General features: G+C 43.1%; 1 protein-coding gene across 2 annotated transcripts in view; it reads left to right on the top strand.

Moving 5' to 3' along the window:
* Nucleotides 1–22,445, top strand: part of LOC311051780 (protein NLRC3-like) — a 72,927-nt gene that overhangs the window by 34,702 nt on the left and 15,780 nt on the right. The window contains exons 3-4 of one of the 2 annotated variants that reach the window (XM_084066419.1): nucleotides 13,630–13,723; nucleotides 14,194–14,239. In XM_084066419.1, coding sequence (XP_083922545.1) covers nucleotides 13,676–13,723; nucleotides 14,194–14,239 — 94 coding nt within the window. In that variant the 5' untranslated portion in view covers nucleotides 13,630–13,675. Of the gene's footprint in view, nucleotides 1–13,570; nucleotides 13,724–14,193; nucleotides 14,240–22,445 lie in introns of those variants that run through there. The other variant, XM_084066420.1, reaches the window with a different exon arrangement.

Genomic DNA, 22,445 nt, shown 5'->3' with positions numbered 1-22,445 from the left:
TTTAAATGCCTGTCAGAATGCTAGACAATGCTTCACCACATGACTGCGGTGACGCTAGCCGCACTTCAGAGAGAGACAGTCGCACTAGCCGCGCTTCAAAATTTGCTGCGCAGCTACGTGGCCTTTTACGGTTAGGCGAACAGATGGTGCGTTCAATGACATCGTAAATCCCATTCACTTCAATATATACATGTAAAAATGTAATACAAAAATCTAAAAACATTGTTTGTGTCTAATGTTCTCGTCTGTGATTATTACCACTATGTTTTACTGCACCAATTATTAATAATGAAATATTGAAATATTAAAAAATCCCATACATTCAATGTACATTTTTGGAAAATCATTAAAAATTCTAAAAACAGAGTTATCACCCAGAAACTAAATGTTGTTGTGCCCAAGTGTCTCCTTTACAATATGTGATTATTACCAATATGTTTTACTGCACCGATTATTAATAATAAAATATTGAAATATTACAGAATCCCATCCATTTCAATGTAATTTTTCAGAAAATCATAAAAAAAAATCTAAAAACATTGTTGTCACCCAACAACTAAATATTAAATTGCCCTGTGGTCTCCTGCACACCAGGGATTATTATCAATATGTTTAACTGGACCAATTATTAATAATAACATATTGAAATATTACAGAATCCCATCCATTTCAATGTACATTTTTGGAAAATCATTAAAAATGAGAAAAACATAGTTATCACCCAACAACTAAATAGTAATGTGCCCAATGGTCTCCTGCACACCAGGGATTATTATCAATATGTTTTACTGGACCAATTATTAATAATACAATATTGAAATATTACAGAATCCCATCCATTTCAATGTAATCTTTCGAGAAATCATAAAAAAAACAAAAAACATAGTTATCACCCAACAACTAAATATTAATGTGCCCCATGGTCAGAACTTGCATGAGGATGACGGACTCATGGCCTCGGCCATCGCGCTAATACGCATGGCGAGGCTGCACATGAGGCCGTTTCAAATGTGGATGACGGCACTTGGGATTCCCAGTCACGTCCCTACAGCAGAGTGCTAGTCACGCGGGAAGGTGTAGCAGCACTCAACCAGTGGAGAGAACCGGGTTTTCTCTCCTCAGGCGTAATGATGGGCATGATCACCCACAGAGTAGTGATCACCACGGATGCCAGCCTGACAGGGTGGGGTGCCACCTACAACGGCATGATAGCCAGGGGTGTTTGGGACGGGTGCAATACGTTAGTCCGACAGACCATTCCTCCGACAGCGCATGCCTCCGACGTTTACTATACTAACCCTATACCTAACCCGAACCCTAACCGCACGCGGATGCCACGTAGTCGGAGAAATGGGATGTCGGACTTACGTATGCCTCCCGTTTGGGACAGCCGATGGCAGACCCAACACATAAACTACATAGACCTCCTGGCCGTGATCTTGGCCATACGCCACTTTCTGCCGTTCCTGGGCGCGCGCCATGTGTTGGTCAGGACAGAAAACATGTCGACGCTGTGCTATATCAACAGGCAGGGAGGCACGAAGTCTCGTATACTGCACGAGCCGGCACACAGACTGCTTATCTGGAGCAAACCACGACTGCTCTCTCTCAGAGTGTCACACGTGGCGGGACTCCTGAACAAGGGGGCAGGTCTGCTATCCAGGGGGAGTTGCCGTTACGCAGAATGGTCACTTCTCTCTCTCGCTCTCTCTCTCTACGTCGTCCTCAGACGAGCCCTCCATCGGAGTCTCCAGTCGTCTCGGTTCTCCATACATCTGGCCAGCTCCTTTGTGCTTTCTGCACCAACATCTTTCTTTAGTACATCCACATAGGTAGGTGTGGGACGTCCTCTTGATCGATGCCCATGTGTTGGTTCCCACAGTCCGAGCTTTTTGACCGGGAATTCTCGGTGCCGGTGGCAGTGGCCGGCTAGTCTCATCCTCCTGACTGCTATCTTTTCTGATACACTTGGTAGTGCCCCGTACAGACGCTTGTTGGTAATGTGCTCGTCCTGGTTGATGTTCTGTACCACACGTAACATTCTGGTGTAGCACCCGTCCAGGGACTTCTGTAGTGCTTGCTTTAGTGTCCAGCATTCACAGCCGTAGAGGAGAACGGACTCCACAGTCTCAGAGAAGAAACTGATCTTGATGCGTCGGTGGAGGTTGGATTTCCACACACTAGTCATGCCATTAAGAGCTCTCCAGCCTAGTGCTTTCCTCACCTTAAGGTCCTTTTCTGTGGAGCCGACCAATGCGCCCAGGTTGTAGAGTCGTATATTTCCTTCAAAGTAAAAAAAAAAAAAAGGTATACAGCAAGTGGTTCTTGTAGTGGTGTAGTGGTAAAAACAATGTGTGCTCTCAGCTTCAACTTTAGCTTCTTCTGACACAACTCAAAACAGCACAGCAAAAGACTAATGATCAAACAAAAGAGCACCAATCACAAACATTCAATCAACAGTACACTGCTGCACATAATCATTAAGGCATTACACACAGCTGCAATAACTTGGCACAATTAAGATCAATGCAAAATCAGGTCATCGTGACCTAAGCTCGTTATGGCTCTTACACAGGTATTTAAAGTCACTGACCTCCTTTAGCACAATGCCTTCTGTTGTTGTTAGGGGCGGATGGTCTTGGGGGATGTTAGGTCATGACCTCGGTTTTCTTTGTATTTAGCATGAGGCCAACCCTAGCACACTCTAAATCCACTCCTAAGCTCGTTATGGCTCTTACATTCCGGCCCCTATTTGCTTACGCAATACAATTTAAGCAATTATCAAATAACAAAAATACTAAGAGCCAGTTCAACTTAAATCTAAGATAAACATGTAATAAACAATTCTAATCTAATATGTATCAGTCTTTGTCTTCACATGTCTTCATGTGGTCCTCTTGGGTTCACAACGGCTTCTTGCAGCAAGCACAGCTTATGTATCGGTCGCTCCAGAGTGCTGGTTTTCGTTTGCAGCTTCACTCTGCGCACCGTTCCACTGGAGTCAGGTATTGTTTGGGTAATTCTTCACATTATCCAGGTGCTTCGTGGGGCTGAACTGTCAACCACCAGCACTACATCTCCAGTCATGAAATTTCTTTTCAGCTTTGTCCATTTCTTGTACTTTTCCATGCGCTGTTGGATAAGCACCTTCTGTTTCTCTGGATCTTTTTCCAACTGATTTATTGAGTTTTTTAACTCTTTCCTTTTGTCTTTCAGGTGGATCAACGTTTCTTTGACTCTCAAAATCCAAGCTTCCGCTCTTTTGAGTCGGTCCCAACTTGAATAGCACTGAAGCAAGCTGTTCACAGGGTCAGGCTTCTCTTCAGCTGTGATGGTATTCACTGTGATGTTCTTGACATCTGGATAATTTTGCAGACTTTGAGTCACATTGTCTGGTCTCTGTGGCCATTCACTTTCTGGCTGCAACAGAAACTGTGGCCCGTTCAGCCATGTTTCACTTTGTATCAAGCTCTTGGCGTTCATTCCTCTGGTGACCTGATCAGCAGGATTCTGTGATGTTCTGACATACCTCCATTGCGATGGTTTGGTAGCCTCTCGTATCAGAGCAACCCTGTTTGCCACAAAGGTTTTGTAGCGAGCTGTCTCACTGTCTATGTACTTGAGAACTGTTGTACTGTCAGTCCAGAAAGTAGACTGCTGAAGTGGGATTTGTATATCTTCTCGCAGCATCTTGTCCACTTTCACGGCAACAACAGCTGCGGTTAACTCAAGTCTTGGGATGCTTCTCATGAGGTCTTTGTAGTCATCAAGAAACACTTCATTTCTTCTCAGTTTTTTCCCCAAGCTAGCAGCTCGGTGTTCTGCCACACATCGGTTATTTGGCATTTTAGCTTCTTTATCTCTCAGCGGAAGCCCAACACAGTAATGCCCATCCACACATCTTGTGGTCTTTTGCACTGACATCATAAACTGTTTGTCTTCCTGAGACATCTCTTCCTTGTCATCATAATGACGCTCTTGAAAGTCTGTGTTATACTGCTGCACCAGCAACTGTTCTATCTCCAACACTGAGATTCGGTTGATGTTGTAGTGAGCTGTATCTTTGGAATGTTTGTTCTCGTTCTTCGCAGATCCACACACCATCCAGCCCACTACAGTCTTAACAGCATAAGGCCCTTCATCTTGACTATTAATTATGTGCCACAGCTCCATTGCCTTTGGATTGTCAGCTCCTATGAGAAGGCCCACATCAGCGTCAATGTGTGGTAACCATACTTCACTCAAGTAAGGCCATTTCTGCAGATGTTGTTGACTGGGTATGTTTTCTCTCTGAACTGGGATGCTATTGTGTGTGTAGACTTTAGGTAACTGAAGATACGTACTCTCCTCCAGGCCACAAACCTCCAGGTCGGAGATCTTGTAACTGTCAAACAGCTTCGGTCCATCTGGTTTATCTTGGCCCATTGTACTCAATGAGATCTGAGTCAGCTTCCCTTTTAAGTTCAGCTTGTTTCTGAGCTCCTCCGTGCAGAACGTGGCAGTACTGCCGGGGTCCATAAAAGCATATGTGTCTACAGACCTTCCACTGCTACGGGATTTCACTTTCACTGGCACAATTGATAACATACACTCGGTGTCTCCCCCCCCAGTGTAGCCAACTATTTCCTGTGGAACAGAGTTTTGAGTGCCTGTGACTTCTCCATTCAGAGTGCTGTTAGTACTTGTTGACACATTTGTGTTTTCAATGGTTTCTCTCTCTTGATGAAGAATGTCTGGGTGTTTACCTGAGCACTGTTTGCACTCCATCCTCTTCTTGCAGGTTTTGCTAAGATGGCCTTGTGTTAAACACCCAAAGCAAAGCCCCTTCGACTTTATGAATTCAACACGTTCATTGTGTACTAGCCCTTTAATTTTGCCACAAGATTCCAATGTATGACTCTTTTGACAGAAAAGACATGGGGTCTCGAAAGCGTTGGCCGCTTTAGATGCATTAGCTTGCTTTGCTGTTGCATCTGGCTGTTTTTGTTCCACAGACACATTGGTAGCAAAGCTGCTTCCTTTCACTCCACTTTTGTCAGGTTTTCCTTTGTCCTGGCTTTTCGTTGCTGTAGATGTATGACTATCTTGGAGGTCTCCAAAGAGCGGATCCATAACTACTTTTGCTTGACGCTCGATATACATGACAAGATCAGCAAATCTTGCTCTGTGTCCTCTTCGTTCCTTGATTTGGAAAGCTGCATCACGCCATCTTTCCCTCATTTTGTATGGCAATTTGGATACCACCATCCTCATATTTGTGGGATTATCCATTTCCTCCATAAACGCCACATCTTCCATTGTGTTACGACAGCCAGTCAAAAATAAAGCATAAGTGTTTAGTGCTTTTCCATCTTCGGATTTAATTTGTGGCCACTTCAAAGCCTTGTCAATGTAAGCGCTAGCAATCATCAACTCATCTCCATAATGTCTCTCAAGCAGTCGTTTTGCTTCCTTGAATCCTCTGTGCGGTGGCATGTGTTCGCAACTACGCACAAGTTCTTGTGGTTCTCCTGCAGTGTACTGTTGCAGGTAATATACATTTTCCTCATCATTATCAGTTCTCTGTTCAATGGCTTGTTCGAAAGCTCTGATAAACGATCTATAGGTAAGGGGATTACCTTTAAACACTGCAACCTCTTTAACTGGAAGCTGAGCCTGTGACTGCTGCTTAACTAGCAGTTCTGTGATTGCATTTTGCTTTTCCATTACTTGAAGAATGCCATCACTGTTTCTATCAAGCTGTTGCCTGTCATTGGTGTCTGTCTGCCTTGGCCTCACAACCTGTGGCCCTGTAACTTGTGGTGATTTGTATGTAACCTTGCTTTTAGTTACAGCCGTGTTAGCGGTTGGATGGCTTATTGGCTCATTTTTCATCACTCGAACTCCACCTGACAGATGTGAGCGGACATGACTTTTATTTTCTTCCTTTGTTTGGGCTCTCTCTGCCAAATGTGAGCGGACATAACTGTTCATGCCATTCCCTCCTTCATGCTCCCTTAGCACTCTTACTTGAGCTCTTTTTTCAGCAATTTCTGCCTCTAAGTTCAGCTGTTCTAGCTGGGCTTTTATACGTGTTACTTCCAACTCCAGCTTCTGTTTCTCCTGTAAAGCTGAGGCACGTTCAACTAATACAGCTAGATTTGCTTCTTCAACAGTGCGAACTGATGACCGAGTGGACAAGACAGAAGTGCGTTCAACAACTGAACCCTTTTTACGACCAGTTGTCATTTGTGATGCACTATCGTCAGGACCTATATCATCATCCTCCTCTTCTTCCTTTTCCACACATGCTAGATGTTCTTGATCTGACTCGCTTTCACACAGAGCATTCACCCATTGTTTAGCTTTGTCTTTAAACTGATCGATAGTCAGCATCCTAGGATCCAACCAGTTTCTTACATCTGCATCTTTTTCTTCTTCAGGCAAAAGATCTCCTATCCGCCTACTGAGCTCTCCAAACTCAGCAAGAAAAGTGTTTAAGTCATAGTTCACCAACCCTTGCACTGTGTGCAGATTGGCAGCATCACTCATCAAACTTTCAACTTCCTTTATTTTACCAGTTATCTGGGATAATTTTCCTCAAAAAGTATTACTTTAACACTTCTTCTCTTCAGACCAGATGCATAACAATTTCTGAACACGCAGAGTCTTCCATGGCTTTTAGTTTGCACACAGAGAAATCACTGAGTAGCTTGAATGGATTAACCTCAGAGGCTGGGCAGGTTATCAGAAATGTTCTTTTTTCTTTCTTTCTTTCTTTTTACCTTTTTTGAAGTTGCTCTTGTATTCCAAAAAAAGTCTTTCATTAGTTGTGTTGAAGAAATTGTCCAAAAAGATATAGTCCAAGAAATGTCCAATAATGAAATTGTCCAAAAAGAATGTCCAAAAGTATCCAACAATTGTCTGGTAGATTTCCTAGAATCCAATGATCTCCTTTAATCTTCCAGTCAATCCAATGAGCAATTGTTTTTACTAAATGTAGAGTCGTATATTTCCTTCAAATTATATCTTCATAAAAAGGTGAGCACATAGTAATTCGACGCACGACGCACTTTGTATCCGTTTCTTTAGAGACTTTACTGGTAATAAAGCAAAAAATATAAGGTATACAGCAAGTGGTTCTTGTAGTGGTGTAGTGGTAAAAACAATGTGTGCTCTCAGCTTCAACTTTAGCTTCTTCTGACACAACTCAAAACTGCACAGCAAAAGACTAATGATCAAACAAAAGAGCACCAATCACAAACATTCAATCAACAGTACACTGCTGCACATAATCATTAAGGCATTACACACAGCTGCAATAACTTGGCACAATTAAGATCAATGCAAAATCAGGTCATCGTGACCTAAGCTCGTTATGGCTCTTACACAGGTATTTAAAGTCACTGACCTCCTTTAGCACAATGCCTTCTGTTGTTGTTAGGGGCGGATGGTCTTGGGGGATGTTAGGTCATGACCTCGGTTTTCTTTGTATTTAACATGAGGCCAACCCTAGCACACTCTAAATCCACTCTGGACAAGAGCTCCTGTGCCTGCTTTACGTGGTCAGATAGCAGGAGGATGTTGTCAGCATAGTCCAGGTCTGTCAGGGTTTCTCGTTGACCTTCTGGGCGCGATAGTGAAGCCGAGCTTATGCTCCCTTCCTTTCATAGCTTGTCTCAGAGCATAGTCCAGTACTGTTATAAAAAGGAAGGGGGCTAGGGTGTCACCCTGCAGCCCTCCGGATGTTGAACTCCTCGCTGTTGCCGTCGGGCATTGTCACTTGGGCTCTCGTTCCTGTGTACATGGTTCCAATGGCTTGGAGTAGGCTGGGAGGAACATCGTAGTCCTTAAGTATTCTCAACATCATTCCTCTGTGGATAGTGTCGAAGGCCTTCCTGAAGTCGATGAAGCACAGCACCGCTGCCAGGTTGTTCCTCTTTACCTCCTCAATGATCCTCCGTAATGCAATGATCTGGGCTAAGGTGGAACAATTAAACGTCTTTCTGCACTGAGGTGGCCCTGCTGCTTTCACTGCTATTTTGTAATAGTTCTCTGAAGGCAACAAACTCAACCGTTGCGATGGGAAGCATGTCATCCTCTGTTTAGTTGAGTTTAGTTGAGGGTGACATGCTGTGGTGATTTTAAAACATTTTTTTTTTGGCTGTTTAGATCGATGGAGTAGCTCCATCTGGATCACTGCCGGTGGAGACGGAGGGGTCTTCTTTGGCGACTAGTTTTATAACCCCATGTACTTTGGTTAGGTGCTTCAGGAGATTAGCATTGCTGTTTCTCGATGTGGACAATGTTTTCTGTCACTGCAATGTTTTTAGCGCCCTTTATCCCCACAAATTCTAAATAATGGTTATATTTCCAAGCTGCAAACTAACGCTGCGCTGTCGCTCAGCTGAGACTGTGTGTGTGTGTGTGTGTGTGTGTGTGTGTGTGTGTGTGCGCGCGGTTGTGGTGGTGGGAGTGTTGTCGTGTGTGTCAGGGGTCGCGCTAGGATTTTAATCTGCCGGCCCCAATGTCCGGAAGGATTCAAATTTATCGGACATCTGACAAAAATAACGGTCATAATTATTTGTATGCATTAATGACAAGCAGGTGCGTAAATACAGCATAACAATTAGGCCTACAGCATTATATTTTGGATTGAGCTATTTGAACATGAACCATCATAATATACATATTTTATATAGCAGGGTCATCTTACACAAATACATTAACCTACATTACCATTTGTGCATGCTGCGTGCGTAATGGTTTCTCAATACTCAATTAATTTGTTCAATACTCGTTTGTATGCATTTTCTAATCAAAGGGCACTGCACAAAATTTGGGCATTTCAGATGAATCCTTCATAACGTGGCTCAGCTGACCTGTTAGGGCAATAAATGATAGACCACTACTCACTCACAGGAGGTTATTCTGTATAATTAGACAGTGGATGCGGTCCGTGCGTCTAGTTGGGACAGCCGTGGGAAAGTTGATGAGTTGTGAGAATCTTGTCGTCTCCTCATAGAGCTATTCAGTCCAAAGTGGTAACGTTTTAACGTGTCCACCTCATAGAGTTAAAAATAGGTCCACGATTATGATTAACGTCATGTTTCACCTCGAAGCCATAGTTGCAGTAGCCTATAGCTGTTGTGAAGAGTATTTACGCATCTGTGTTAGATTTCATCTTCAACCTGCACTGTTGTTAAACTGTAGGGCAACTTGCCAACTTTACTCACAAGTGCCATTGTATTAGCCTAGTATCTGTGACATATTCTAACTAGTAATGATACAACTTGTGTGTGACTGGCTGTTAAATACACAACTTTATATAATGTAACTTGTAACCGGACCGCGGACTGCCGAGACCGCTGGCTACGCAGCAGCAGCAACAACTAGCTCTCTTCTTTTTCCTGTTGTACCTTCACAATAAAGTGTCTCCTATTTACCGCCCAATGCAGCACATTTTACACTGGTTATTATTAACAGGAAATAGGTGTAACCTAACAGCGTGTGACAAACTCTTTTCTGTCTATGTCTAGTACGTCTCTCTCTCTCTCTCTCTCTCTCTCTCTCTCTCTCTCTCTCTCTCTCTCCCCCAGAAACACACGCACGCTGTTAAGAGAGAGAGAGAAAGAGAGAGAGCGAGCTTGCAAAGCAGAGGATTTGAAATGTGCCTAATTTTGCGGTGATAAATAATGAACAGCCGTGTCATTATCAACCGGTCAGGATGTCCGGAGAGATTTATTTTTTCCGGTCTTTGTCATAAAAAAACGGTCAAAACCGACAATTATCGGACTAACGCAACCTCTGGTGTGTGTGTGTGTGTGTGTGTGTGTGTGTGTGTGTGTGTGTGTGTGTGTGTGTGCGTGTGTGTGCGTGCGTGCACGCGCCGGTTGTGGTGGTGGGCGTGTTGCTGTGTGTGTGTGTGTGTGTGTGTGTGTGTGTGTTAGCAAGGGAGGGTTTGTGTGTCTGTGTATGGCAAGACCTGCCCAACTCTGTCTCTGATTGGCTTAGGCTGATATTTTACCCCCTGTTAACCTATCATCACTCCTCTCTGGCCACTTTCACTTTCTCAAGTTAGAGTGAGAGGGATGCTTGGATTTGCCTGTATCCATCCAAGCCTGCCTGTCCTGTTTAGAGAGAGTTCAGTTGGATCACATAATGTAACGCAGTAACGCACCTTTTTAAATCACAGTAACTATAACAGCGTTACTGAATTGGAAAAGGTAATTAGTTACGTTATTAGTTACCACAAAAAGTAGTTGTGTTACGTAACGTTAGTCCCAACACTGCCCCTAACACATACATACAGACTCATATTGTTTATGAAACTTTGCAGTATGGTAGAGGGTCATTCCAAATATCACTGAAACCAATCTTACTCCAATTGACCAAAGGGAGGCGCTATGGCAATCTTTTGAAAATGCAAAATTTAAACAGGCATAAGTCATGCCTCATTTGGCCGACAGCTATGCAACTTGCTTACACTTGTGCCTTGACTCATGAGGAACATATCTGTCTCTTAGAATTTCCGCCATTTTGAGCAGTTTGAAAACTTTTAAACCTGTGTTTCTGCTGGGATTTTTGGAACAGTTTGCGTGAAACGTTCTACGCTCAATCTATGGACCATTATCTAACATCCCAGTTGAAGAGAAGTTTGTACGTGAAAAAATTAAGCCTCCATGAGCCAATGGAATTTGTAGAGGCCTGGCTTCATTAAAGAAAATCGTCTCCGTGGGCTCCTTTCTCATGAAGTTGGGCCTGTGGGGATCGAATAGCTCAATCAGTAAAGTGTATGTCTCTTAGTCAGAAAATCGTTGGTTCAAGCCTCACCTCATAAAGGCTTTGTTTAAATTGCATTGCACAAAACATAACCCTGTTAATTAAAGCATGTGCAATTTTTAAAAATAACATGAAATGCTTTCTTGAGAGTAACTATTTTCAATGTATGACATATTTCCTTGTGGAAAATAGCTGATCTACACGCTTACAACTTTTTGGATAGCAACGCGTTGTCAGCTTGTAGATCGTCAATTTTCACTAGTTTCGATTCCGAGGAGACACACAATTTCTGCAAATAGAAATGTGTAGTTTTTTTAATATTTAATTATAAGCACCCAATGCATTGTCAATGGCCATTTACAGGGTAGCAACTAGAGTTGAGCGGATGGGGTTTTTCGTCACCCAAATCCATGTCTACATGTTCATTATCTATCCGTCATCCAACCGCATTAATTATGCCATCCTATTTATAGATCTGCACCAACCGCATCAAATAATTATTTTCCTTACGTTAGTTTTCTTATAAACCATGTTACTCAGCACAGTCGCGATGTAGTGACTGTATACAATCCATATCCAATAGTAACAACAAGCGCTCGTCTTCATTCAACCACTTTCACTTTCCCAATTTTGTTCCCATGTCTGCTTTTTTTTGTAAGTGACTTTTGGGCTTGTTTCTCTCGCAAAATCTGGCAACACTGGCTACCTGCAAAGCAACATGCAGTAGGCGGCTAATTTGTGCCTGATGTAAAATCACGTAATATCAAAATACTACAAACGCACGCACGGCAATATTTCGTGCTTTTTAACTCTCTTACTGGCAAGAACGACTTATAACGAGACATTGTCATAATGCCCTGGCTGGCACGACTTATGACATTTTTTTTTTTTTTTTAAACGTTCAGAACCCAAGATATCATGATCTGAAGATTTGCTGCTCCATTCACTTCTTGTTTAACATATTACTTAAAAAGGCTGTATCTCGGCTCCTGTGTACTTTTTTGTTACTATGTATTTTTGGCCCAGGTATGCTATTTTCAAAGGCAGACATTTGTGAAACCACACAGTGCAACCCTCAGTGATTAGCAACCATCAAGGGATCGATCATTCTGGAGATAAATATTTTGTGACTACTTCAAAAAGATAAGAAAATCAAAAAATCGCTGGCAGTGGGCAAACGCGGCCAGACATCTGGCGGTGAGAGAGTTAAAAGCTATAATAGGCATATAGATACATATCATTAATTTAATTCCCGCATTATTTCACCCACGGTTTATCCAATATTAATGAATAATTATATATGATTATATATGATTGATCCATCTGTGTTGTTAGTACAATCCATCTGTGTTGTCTAGAAAGATGACATAAAATAAATTGCAAACTTTTGTCATAACAGAATTTGTGACACAAGTTTGGAATCTGCATTATAAGCAACACAATACAGAGATACATTACAATATCCACAATCCCTCAGCACTCTGCTCAGCTCTTCAGAATGCTCATTTGTTAATTGCATGGGCTGCTTTGTCTCAAGTTCAATCTATTCTGTTTCTTATTGTGCTGTTATTGCATTTTGCCTTCATTCCTGGTGGTGGAACTCTTGATACTGCGGCAAGGGGACCTACCGCAGTATCAAGAGTTCCACCACCAGGTTCTGGAGTAGTTTTAACCCGGCTGCTGTCAGAATGCTGAATGAGGCATGAAGCCCTGTTCAGCAGCCTGACAACAGGCGGTACTGCCCAGCTGGTCGCAGACTTTTCTGGCTCTTCCTGAACACACCTGTGGATTGTACCAGGGACAAATGACTTGGACTTAGCTCCCCCTCGGACATACCTGTGGACTACACCAGGTACAATGACTTTTTTTTGCTGCTCTCCCTCATGGAGCTACTTGCGGATTATACCAGGGTCAGTCCACCTTTAGGTGGACACGCTCTGACCTTTTGCACCTTAATCCCATGTATAACACACTGACTTTGTCTTTTTTTAATGTGCTCTTTTTTTCTCTAAGCACCTTAACGTCCATAAGTATATCATGCACAGTATACATACATTGCTGCTATTCTCAGGCACCTTAGTTTGTTTCTTATCTCAGGTACTTTGTAAATATATAGATAACTTGTTTGGCCTTCTGTTGTTCTCTTGTTTGATCTCCTTCCCACTTACCCCCCACCCCTCTTCTTCTTCTTCTCCCTCCCCCCTCTTCTTTCTATGGAAATTAACGTTGCGATGGGAATGATGTACAAAAACAAATTTCACCCACTTTTTTACCTTGTAAACCTGTGATGTGACAATAAACCTGATTCTGATTCCTTGGCTTGCAGCTATATTCTCAATTGTGATTATGTAATTTATTTTTCTCTTTCTGAGAGTTTGTAACATTGCATAGAATAATAATGGTATTATTGTATTATATATAATAATGATAAAATCATATAATGTATGATTTTATCATAGTTTGTTCATTAACTCATTCACTGCCATTCACTAAATAGTCCAAAAAGCCCAGACTGTCAGGATTTTGCAATTTTCTTACCTTTTTAAGTAGTCACAGAATATTTATCTGCAGTATGATCGATCCCCTGATGGTTGCTAATTACGGAGGGTTTCACTGTGCTGCCGTGAAAAAAAGAAATGTCATCGCGATTCCCGTTCGCTTGTTATACCCAGTTGAAAATAGCATGTTTTGCTCAAAAATACATAGTAAAACACAGGAGCAGAGATTCAGAATATTTCCCTAATACTTTAACCAGAAAGTGAATGGAGCAGTAAATCTTTGGATCACGTTATCTCCTGGTTCTTTGTGATAAACAAAAACATTTTTTTGGCAGGGAATGAGTTAATAGGCTTTGATTTTATCATACAGGTTGTTTCGCTGCTGTTCCTCCAGTCCACCTCATTAATACAACACAATGGCTGACCATTCACCTTCACCATCAGTAGCTGCTCCACACATCCAGGTACATGTTGTTTACTAATGTCTCTTTAACTCATTCAGTGCCAAACCTATTTCTGGCTTTATCATCCCTGTCATCATATAATACAGAATAATACTGGAGAAGTGCACTCCTCTGGGCGCAAATCTCCACCAGGCTGCGTTGCCTATCCAGGGCTCATGGAGTGCAGCCTTCAAATATGCATATATCTTTTCAAATAATTATGATCAGCTTAATATGTAGTAGTTGGGTATTTGAGAGATATGTGACTTCACTTTTGCAAGGTGAATCCACTGGTTCCTACACTTCAAACAAGGCTTAAAGAAATGTTATATTGATAAGAAATGTGTGTACTACATACAATCTAACAGTGGCCACAGAACCTCTCAAGTGGTGGGATTCTGGTTGAAAAGCACTACTGTTGCAAATATAATTGTCTAATAGCGCTCAGTCATGATTGACATAACATGGCATAACGTGAATTTTTACAACAGGAAGCTGATGATGGCTCGACTTCAGAAAAAAGTGATGCAAAAAAAGGTTAGTTTTTTCTGTCCTTGTTACAGTTTAACACATCCACCGCCGAGGGCTAATCTCAGAACGTACAACGTAGTGCCAAGCTCTTTTTAGGTTTCGAGAGCCTGTAAGGCTTCGAACCCTATTACATCTCTACACTTTCATTATTATTAGGTTTCGAGAGCCTATCAGGCTTCGAACCCTATTACATCTCTACACTTTCATTATTATTATTATTATTATTCTTCCGCCGGTTTTGCCAGTTCTGGCCTAACCGCCTGGTCACTTCTTATGAAATTCGGCAATATGGTAGAGGGCTATGCCAAACGGCGAAAACCCGAAACTCACAACCATTGGCCAAAGGGTGGCGCTGTAGCACTCAATTGAACATGCCAACTTTGAACAGGTACAGCTCATGCCCTGTTCGACCTACAGCCATGAAACTTCGATACACACATGCGTCTCCTCATGCCTAACAACTTTCGCTGTTTGACTTTTGACCTCTGACCTTTAGATCTCCCACCATTTCGAATTCTATGAAAAGCAGTAAAAAAGACTCTTCCTTCGTACAGATTGAGCAATCTGTACGAAACTGTATACACATGAACTTTGGACCAATGCCGACAGACGTGAGCAAGCAGATTTTCCATAAGTGAAAACGTTAAGCTTTTATAAGCCAATGAAAATTGCAGTTTTATGACAATTATTCATCTGCCCCTAAAACATACATGCAGACTCGCATTTGTTTGACACTTTGCAATATTGTAGAAGGTCATTCCAAGTATCACTGAAACCAATCTTACTCCAATTGGTCAAAGGGGGGCGCTATAGCAATTTTTTGAAAATGCAAACTTTAAACAGGCAAAAGTCATGCCTCGTTTGGCCGACAGCCGTTAAACCTGCTTACACATGTGCCTTGACTCATGAGGAACACATGTATCACTTTGACCAGTAAGCTCTGCCCTTAGATTGTCTGCAATTTTGAGCAGTTTGAAAAACATTTAAATCCAGGATTTCTGAGCAATTTGCGTGAAAGTGTGTCATGTGTTTGAACTCCCTTTTCACTAGTTCAGGTGTGTAGGTTCAATAGCTTGATAGCTTAATCATCTGCCTTGAAACCACAGGGTTGCTGGTTCGAATCCCACCTCAGGTAGACTTCATTATAATTGCATTGCACACAACATGACTGTATCAATGAGGAACATATCTATCACTTTGACCAGTAAGCTCCGCCCTTAGATTGTCTGCAATTTTGAGCAGTTTGAAAAACATTTAAATCCAGCATTTCTGAGCAATTTGCGTGAAAGTGTGTCATGTGTGTGAACTCCTTTTTCATCAGTTCGGGTCTGTTGGCCCAATGGCTTAATCATCTGCCTTGATACCACAGGGTCGCTGGTTCAAATCTCACCTCATGCAGACCTCAACTCAATTGCATTGCACACAACATGACTGTATCAATGCATGTGCAATTGTTAAAGATAACGAGAAATGCATACTTGAAAGTAGTTATTTTCAATGTATGACGTAATTCATTTGCCCTTTTGTTTTGTGTTGTTGGATTCTCCTTTCTCACTATCTGATGCTGTCGATTCAATAGCTCCACCAGTAGAGTGTGAGCCTCATGTGCCGAAGGTCCCTGGTTCAAATCCCACTGATTACAGTTTACATTTATATTGCATTATACAAAACATGACCCTGTTAATTCAGACATGTGCAATTTTTAAACAATAACATGAAATGCTTTTTTGAGAGTAGTTGTTTTTTATGTATGACATACTTTCTTGTGAAAATAGCCGATCTACAATCTCACAACCTTTTAGATAGCAACGCGTTGTGAGCTTGTAGGTCGACTATTTTCACTAGTTTCCAGTCCGAGGAGACAAAAAAAAAAACTTTATTGGTAAATGTTTTGTGAACCAGAGATCTACAGTAGTTAGCGAAATAGAGGCTTGGTTCATAATGGACGGAAAAACCTATAGATATCAACAGACACCATCAGGGAGGCCATATCTCTAGCTCAATGAGAAGAGAGGCAGCCTGTGAATCCATAGGTCGCTGGTTCGATCCCTGTCCCCAACAATGCGTTGAGGTGATCATCATTTGGAATTCCCCCTATTCCCATGGATTGGATCCACCCCTCTCACTCATCACCAATCACACCTGCCACATGCGCAGTACAATTTTTAGGTACTTTTACTTTACTACTCTACTCTACTACAATTACAGCAGATGACAGCTTTAGTTACTTGTTACTTTGCAGATGTAATTATTAATACAACACCTACAGTAACCACATACAGCCGATCTACAATGTGACGCGTTATGAGCTTGTATGTATATAATAAGCAACCCATGCTGTATGATAACTTACCACATATGAAATCCAATTCTGTCTATCCAATGGCTCAGTCTGTACTGTGGCCATAGCTGAGTGGTTAGTGAGCCCACCTAGGGAGCCAGAGGCCCTGGTTGCCCCAGGTACGATTCCAGGCCAGGCCAGCAAATGTGTCGATGAAATGAAATTTGTCCCTGAGCAAGACTCTTAACCCCTAATTGCTCACAGGCCCTCATTGGAAACAAGACCGCAAGGACTTTCATGAACGGACCTGGAATTATCCTTATCCTTTACACTGTCTACCCACAAGTCTATAGGTCCCTGGTTCAAACCTCAATTTAACCGGTCCAAATATAATTTACTGAACAAAAATCATGACTTTGTTAATTAATGCATGTTCACTTCTTCTCTCTCGCTCTCTCTCTTACTGCCTCTCTTTCTCACTGCCTCTCTCTCTCTCTCTCTTTCTTTTCTCTCTCTCTCTCTCTCTCTCTCTTTCTTTTCTCTCTCTCTCTCTTTCTTTTCTCTCTCTCTCTCTCTCTCTCTCTCTCTCTCCCTCTCCCTCTCTCTCTCTCTCTCTCTCTCTCTCTCTCTCTCTCTCTCTCTCTCCCTCTCCCTCTCCCTCTCCCTCTCCCTCTCTCTCTCTCTCTCTCTCTCTCTGTCACTGTCTGTCTGTCTGCCAGTCTGCCACTCTGTCACTGTCTGTCTGTCTGCCAGTCTGCCACTCTGTCACTGTCTGTCTGTCTGCCAGTCTGCCAGTCTGCCACTCTGTCACTCTGTCACAGTCTGTCTGTCTGCCAGTCTGCCACTCTGTCACTGTCTGTCTGTCTGCCAGTCTGCCACTCTGTCACTGTCTGTCTGTCTGCCAATCTGCCACTCTGTCACTGTCTGTCTGTCTGCCAGTCTGCCAGTCTGCCACAGTCTGTCTGTCTGCCAGTCTGCCACTCTGTCACTGTCTGTCTGTCTGCCAGTCTGCCACTCTGCCACTCTGTCACAGTCTGTCTGTTTGTCTGTCTTCCACTCTGTCACAGTCTGCCAGTCTGCCAGTCTGTCACAGTCTGCGAGTCTGCCACTCTGTCACTGTCTGTCTGTCTGCCAGTCTGCCAGTCTGCCACAGTCTGTCTGTCTGCCAGTCTGCCACAGTCTGTCACAGTCTGCCAGTCTGCCAGTCTGCCACTCTGTCACAGTCTGCCAGTCTGCCACTCTGTCAAAGTATGCCAGTCTGCCAGTCTGCCACTCTGTCACAGTCTGCCAGTCTGCCATTATTCTCGAAACCGCTCATTGCTGCTTGCAGCTATATTTATTATTATTATTCTTCCGCCGTTTTTGCCAGTTCTGGCCTAACCGCCTGGTCACTTCTTATGAAATTCGGCAATATGGTAGAGGGCTATGCCAAACGGCGAAAACCCGAAACTCACAACCATTGGCCAAAGGGTGGCGCTGTAGCACTCAATTGAACATGCCAACTTTGAACAGGTACAGCTCATGCCCTGTTCGACCTACAGCCATGAAACTTCGATACACACATGCGTCTCCTCATGCCTAACAACTTTCGCTGTTTGACTTTTGACCTCTGACCTTTAGATCTCCCACCATTTCGAATTCTATGAAAAGCAGTAAAAAAGACTCTTCCTTCGTACAGATTGAGCAATCTGTACGAAACTGTATACACATGAACTTTGGACCAATGCCGACAGACGTGAGCAAGCGGATTTTCCATAAGTGAAAACGTTAAGCTTTTATAAGCCAATGAAAATTGCAGCTTTTTTTAAATTATTCATCTGCCCCTAACACATACATGCAGACTCACATTTGTTTGACACTTTGCAATATTGTAGAGGGTCCTTCCAAGTATCACTGAAACCAATCTTACTCCAATTGGTCAAAGGGGGGCGCTATAGCAATTTTTTGAAAATGCAAACTTTAAACAGGCAAAAGTCATGCCTCGTTTGGCCGACAGCCGTTAAACCTGCTTACACATGTGCCTTGACTCATGAGGAACACATGTATCACTTTGACCAGTAAGCTCTGCCCTTAGATTGTCTGCAATTTTGAGCAGTTTGAAAAACATTTAAATCCAGGATTTCTGAGCAATTTGCATGAAACTGTGTCAAATACATGTTTGAGGCCCTTTTTCACAGGTTCAGGTGTGTTGGTTCAATAGCTTGATCGCTTAATCATCTGCCTTGAAACCATAGGGTAGCCGGTTCGAATCCCACCTCAGGTAGACTTAATTATAATTGCATTGCACACAACATGACTATATCAATGAATACATGTGCAATTGTTAAAGATGACGAGAAATGAATACTTGAAAGTAGTTATTTTCAATGTATGACGTACTTCATTCGCGCTTTTGTTTTGTTTTGTTGGATTCTCCCTTTTCACTGTCTAAGGCTGTGTATTGGATAGCTCCACCAGTAGAGTGTGAGTCTCATGTGCCGAAGGTCCCTGGTTCGAATCCCACATATTACAGTTCACATTTAAATTGCATTGTACAAAACATGACCCTGTTAATTCAGACATGTGCAATGTTTAGACAATAACACAAAATGCTTTTGAGAGTAGTTGTTTTTTATGTATGACATACTTTCTTGTGAAAATAGCCGATCTACAATCTCACACCTTTTTAGATAGCAACGCGTTGTGAGCTTGTAGATCGACTATTTTCCACTAGTTTCCATTCCGAAATATATTGAGCAGTTTGAAAAACATTTAAACCAAGGATTTCTGAGCAATTTGCGTGAAAGTGTGTCATGTGTGTAAACTCCCTTTTCACTAGTACAGGTCTGTTGGCCCAATGGCTTAATCATCTGCCTTGAAACCACAGGGTTCCTGGTTCGAATCCCACGTCATGTAGAATTCATTATAATTGCATTGCACACAACATGACTGTATCAATGAATACATGTGCAATTGTTAACCAGTAAACTCCGCCCTTAGATTGTCTGCAATTTTGAGCAGTTTGAAAAACATTTAAATCCACTATTTCTGAGCAATTTGCGTGAAAGTGTGTCATGTGTGTGAACTCCCTTTTCATCAGTTCGGGTCTGTTGGCCCAATGGCTTAATCACTAGCGTATGGTGGGTCCTAATTTGGACCGGGCCAGATTCTTAACCTAACCCCCCCCCCCCCCCCCCCCGCCCCGCACCGCCCCGCCCCCTCGCGGCGGCGGGGGGGGGGGGGGGGGGCTCGCGCAACGACGGCTGATAAGTGACAGTCTATTGAGAATTACCATCAGCGTTAATGCAAGAGAGAGAAACGTGAATAAATAAAACAAAATGCAAGTATAATCAATGTATGTTTTTTTATTCTCAAAAGTGTATTTACAACAGCAAAGTTAACAAATCAAATACAGTGCACTGCAGTGCAAACATATAGCAGCCTAGTATGTTACAGCTTAATACGACGGGGCTTGCACTTGAACATGTCAATAACCTCATCTGGGTCCAAACGGTTAGTTAAATCTCTCTCAAAGGACAGGAGACATAGACTGTTTAGGCGAGAGGTTGTCATTGAACTTCTGCATGCATTTTTGATTCTGCCTACACTGGAAAATAGGCGTTCAACGGTGCATGTGGTCATTGGCAGTGTTATCAATGCGTTTAAGAAACAGCGGACACTGGAGAAGGTGCTAGCTGGGCACGCATCCAAAACCTGAATTAGTGTGTCAAATTTTTTGCCCTCCTGGTTTTCTTTTCTTGCAAGGTGGGCCCAAAATGAATGAAGCTGCTGTTCTTTAACTGTTACACCAAAAACACTGCCAGAGACATTGAGAGTTTTTACCATTTCAGTTGCATCAGCACGGGGAGTTGTTAGGAACACACTAGCAGATGTCATGAAACCATAAGAGTCTTTTTGGAACCTGGCATTCAACTCACCAAGTTGACAGTCTACAATCTGGTTTAAAATGATGCGTAAATCATTGTCACACCTGACTCTTGTTCGCTTTCCCAGCGAAGTAGTAATAACACTGTGCTCAAATCGAGTGGGAACAAAACGTTTTCGGGCTGACACAATTTGATTTACATCCAACTTATCAAGAGCATTCTCTGTCATTATAGCATTTGTTCTGGCCAGGATGGCCAGGTATCCGAGGCGGGATTCGTCCTTGGACCTTATATCAGACAGATTAGCTTTAAGATCCTCTATAAAACCTATACTTTCTTTCACAGTTATGTCGACAGATTGCAGGCCAATGGTTGCAGTATCCGAAACAGTAAACAGGTTTGCAAAGAGGTTGAGAAGGAAAACAAACTTCTTTGTTTGCATCTGAGACAACAATGTGTTAGCGTCTGTGCGTGTGTGTCCCTCTGCCATCTCGCTATATTCACTCAAAACGTCGAGTACAACGTCATATAGCTTAAGGACTTTACTGACAGAAGTAGACCTTGAACTCCACCTTGTGTCACAACCACGGTGAAGTTCAAGGGGTCTGCGGCCAGGGTACTTCTCTTTCTGCAGTTGCATGAAATTGGCATGTCGCTGGGTGCCTGACATAAAAGCATGCAGTGAATTTAGAGTAGCAAAAAAAGCTTCTGCATCTTCTGATGTGCGTGCTACAGCCCCCAGGACAAGATTAAGTCTATGTGAGTGGCAATGTGTGTATGTGGCATGTGGAAATGTGTGCTTGAGAATGGCCTGCACTCCACCCTTGTGTCCAGACATTACAGAGGCCCCGTCAAACCCCAGCCCCACACACAAGTTTCTGTCTAGGTTGAAAGGTTGCACAACTTCAAGGATTTTCTCAGCTATTGCTTTGGCCGTCATGTCCCCTGTGTCAACAAATCCTAGGGCTCTCTCTTTGATAGTCCCCTGGTACACATAACGTATGCAGACAGCAACCAATTCCTTCTTAGAAATGTCCTTGCATTCATCGGCTAGTAATGCGTAAAATGTTGGATCAGAATCATGCAACTCTTTCTTTATGTTACGTAGCAACAATGTAGATGCAGCATTAATCAAATCATTCTGAATAAGAGGACTGGTCATTTTAGCACACTGGTGGAGCGTGTCTAAATGGGCTTGGATACCTGGATTATGCTTGGCGACCAGTTTAAACAGCTCCTTAAAATTGCCTGTGTTCTTATCATCATCACCATCAGTCTCTCTGTGTCCACGTAATGCTATGCCTTGCTTTGCACAGACAAGGATGACGTCCAAAACAGCTTTGAGATGATCGCGGTTCTTCTCGAGTTTCTCAGCATAAATCCCATCAGTGTTTGTCAACTGATTTAGGACTGTGCCACGGCCACTTGCGGTTACTTCTTTGTATCCCAGGTATCTTTGTAGTCCTTCTTTATGTAGGTCACTTTTCTCATGCGTCGTAAAAGCAACGCCTGTGCGTTTCCAGGCTGAAAAGCCACAATGCGTAAATGCGTTCTCTGAATGCTCAGGCGCAAAATGCCGACAGGTCTTGCAAAACACAGCATCTCGACTAATGCTGTACTCGATGAATGAAAATTTCTCATACCAGTTTTTTGAAAAGCACCTGGAGCGTCCGTTGATCGTTGTAGTTGGGAAGCGGCTTAGTTTGGGTTGAGTTGCTGGCTCGTCGATAGCAGAGAGGTCTGTAGGCGCAACTGCGCCGCTGGAATCCGGGGAGCAGGGGCGCACTGGTATGGTGCTCTTGGCCGCGGCGATGGTTGCTGGTGGCGGCGGCGGGTCTGGCGTTGTGGTGGGCGCTGCTGGTTGTGGCCCCACTGGCCCCCCAGCAGCCGCTGGTGGGGCAGTCGTCACCGCTGGCCCGGTGATGAGCGCTGGTGGTGGCGGCGGGTCTGGCGTTTTGGTGGGCGCTGCTGGTTGTGGCCCCACTGGCCCCCCAGCAGCCGCTGGTGGGGCAGTCGTCACCGCTGGCCCGGTGATGAGCGCTGGTGTCCTGGCACTGCTGCTGTC

Source organism: Gymnoscopelus microlampas, assembly GCF_963454915.1.
Source record: "Gymnoscopelus microlampas genome assembly, chromosome: 9".
NCBI lineage: Eukaryota > Metazoa > Chordata > Actinopteri > Myctophiformes > Myctophidae > Gymnoscopelus > Gymnoscopelus microlampas.
Note: the sequence above shows the minus strand (reverse complement) of the source record. Positions and strands in the feature narration are given on the sequence as shown.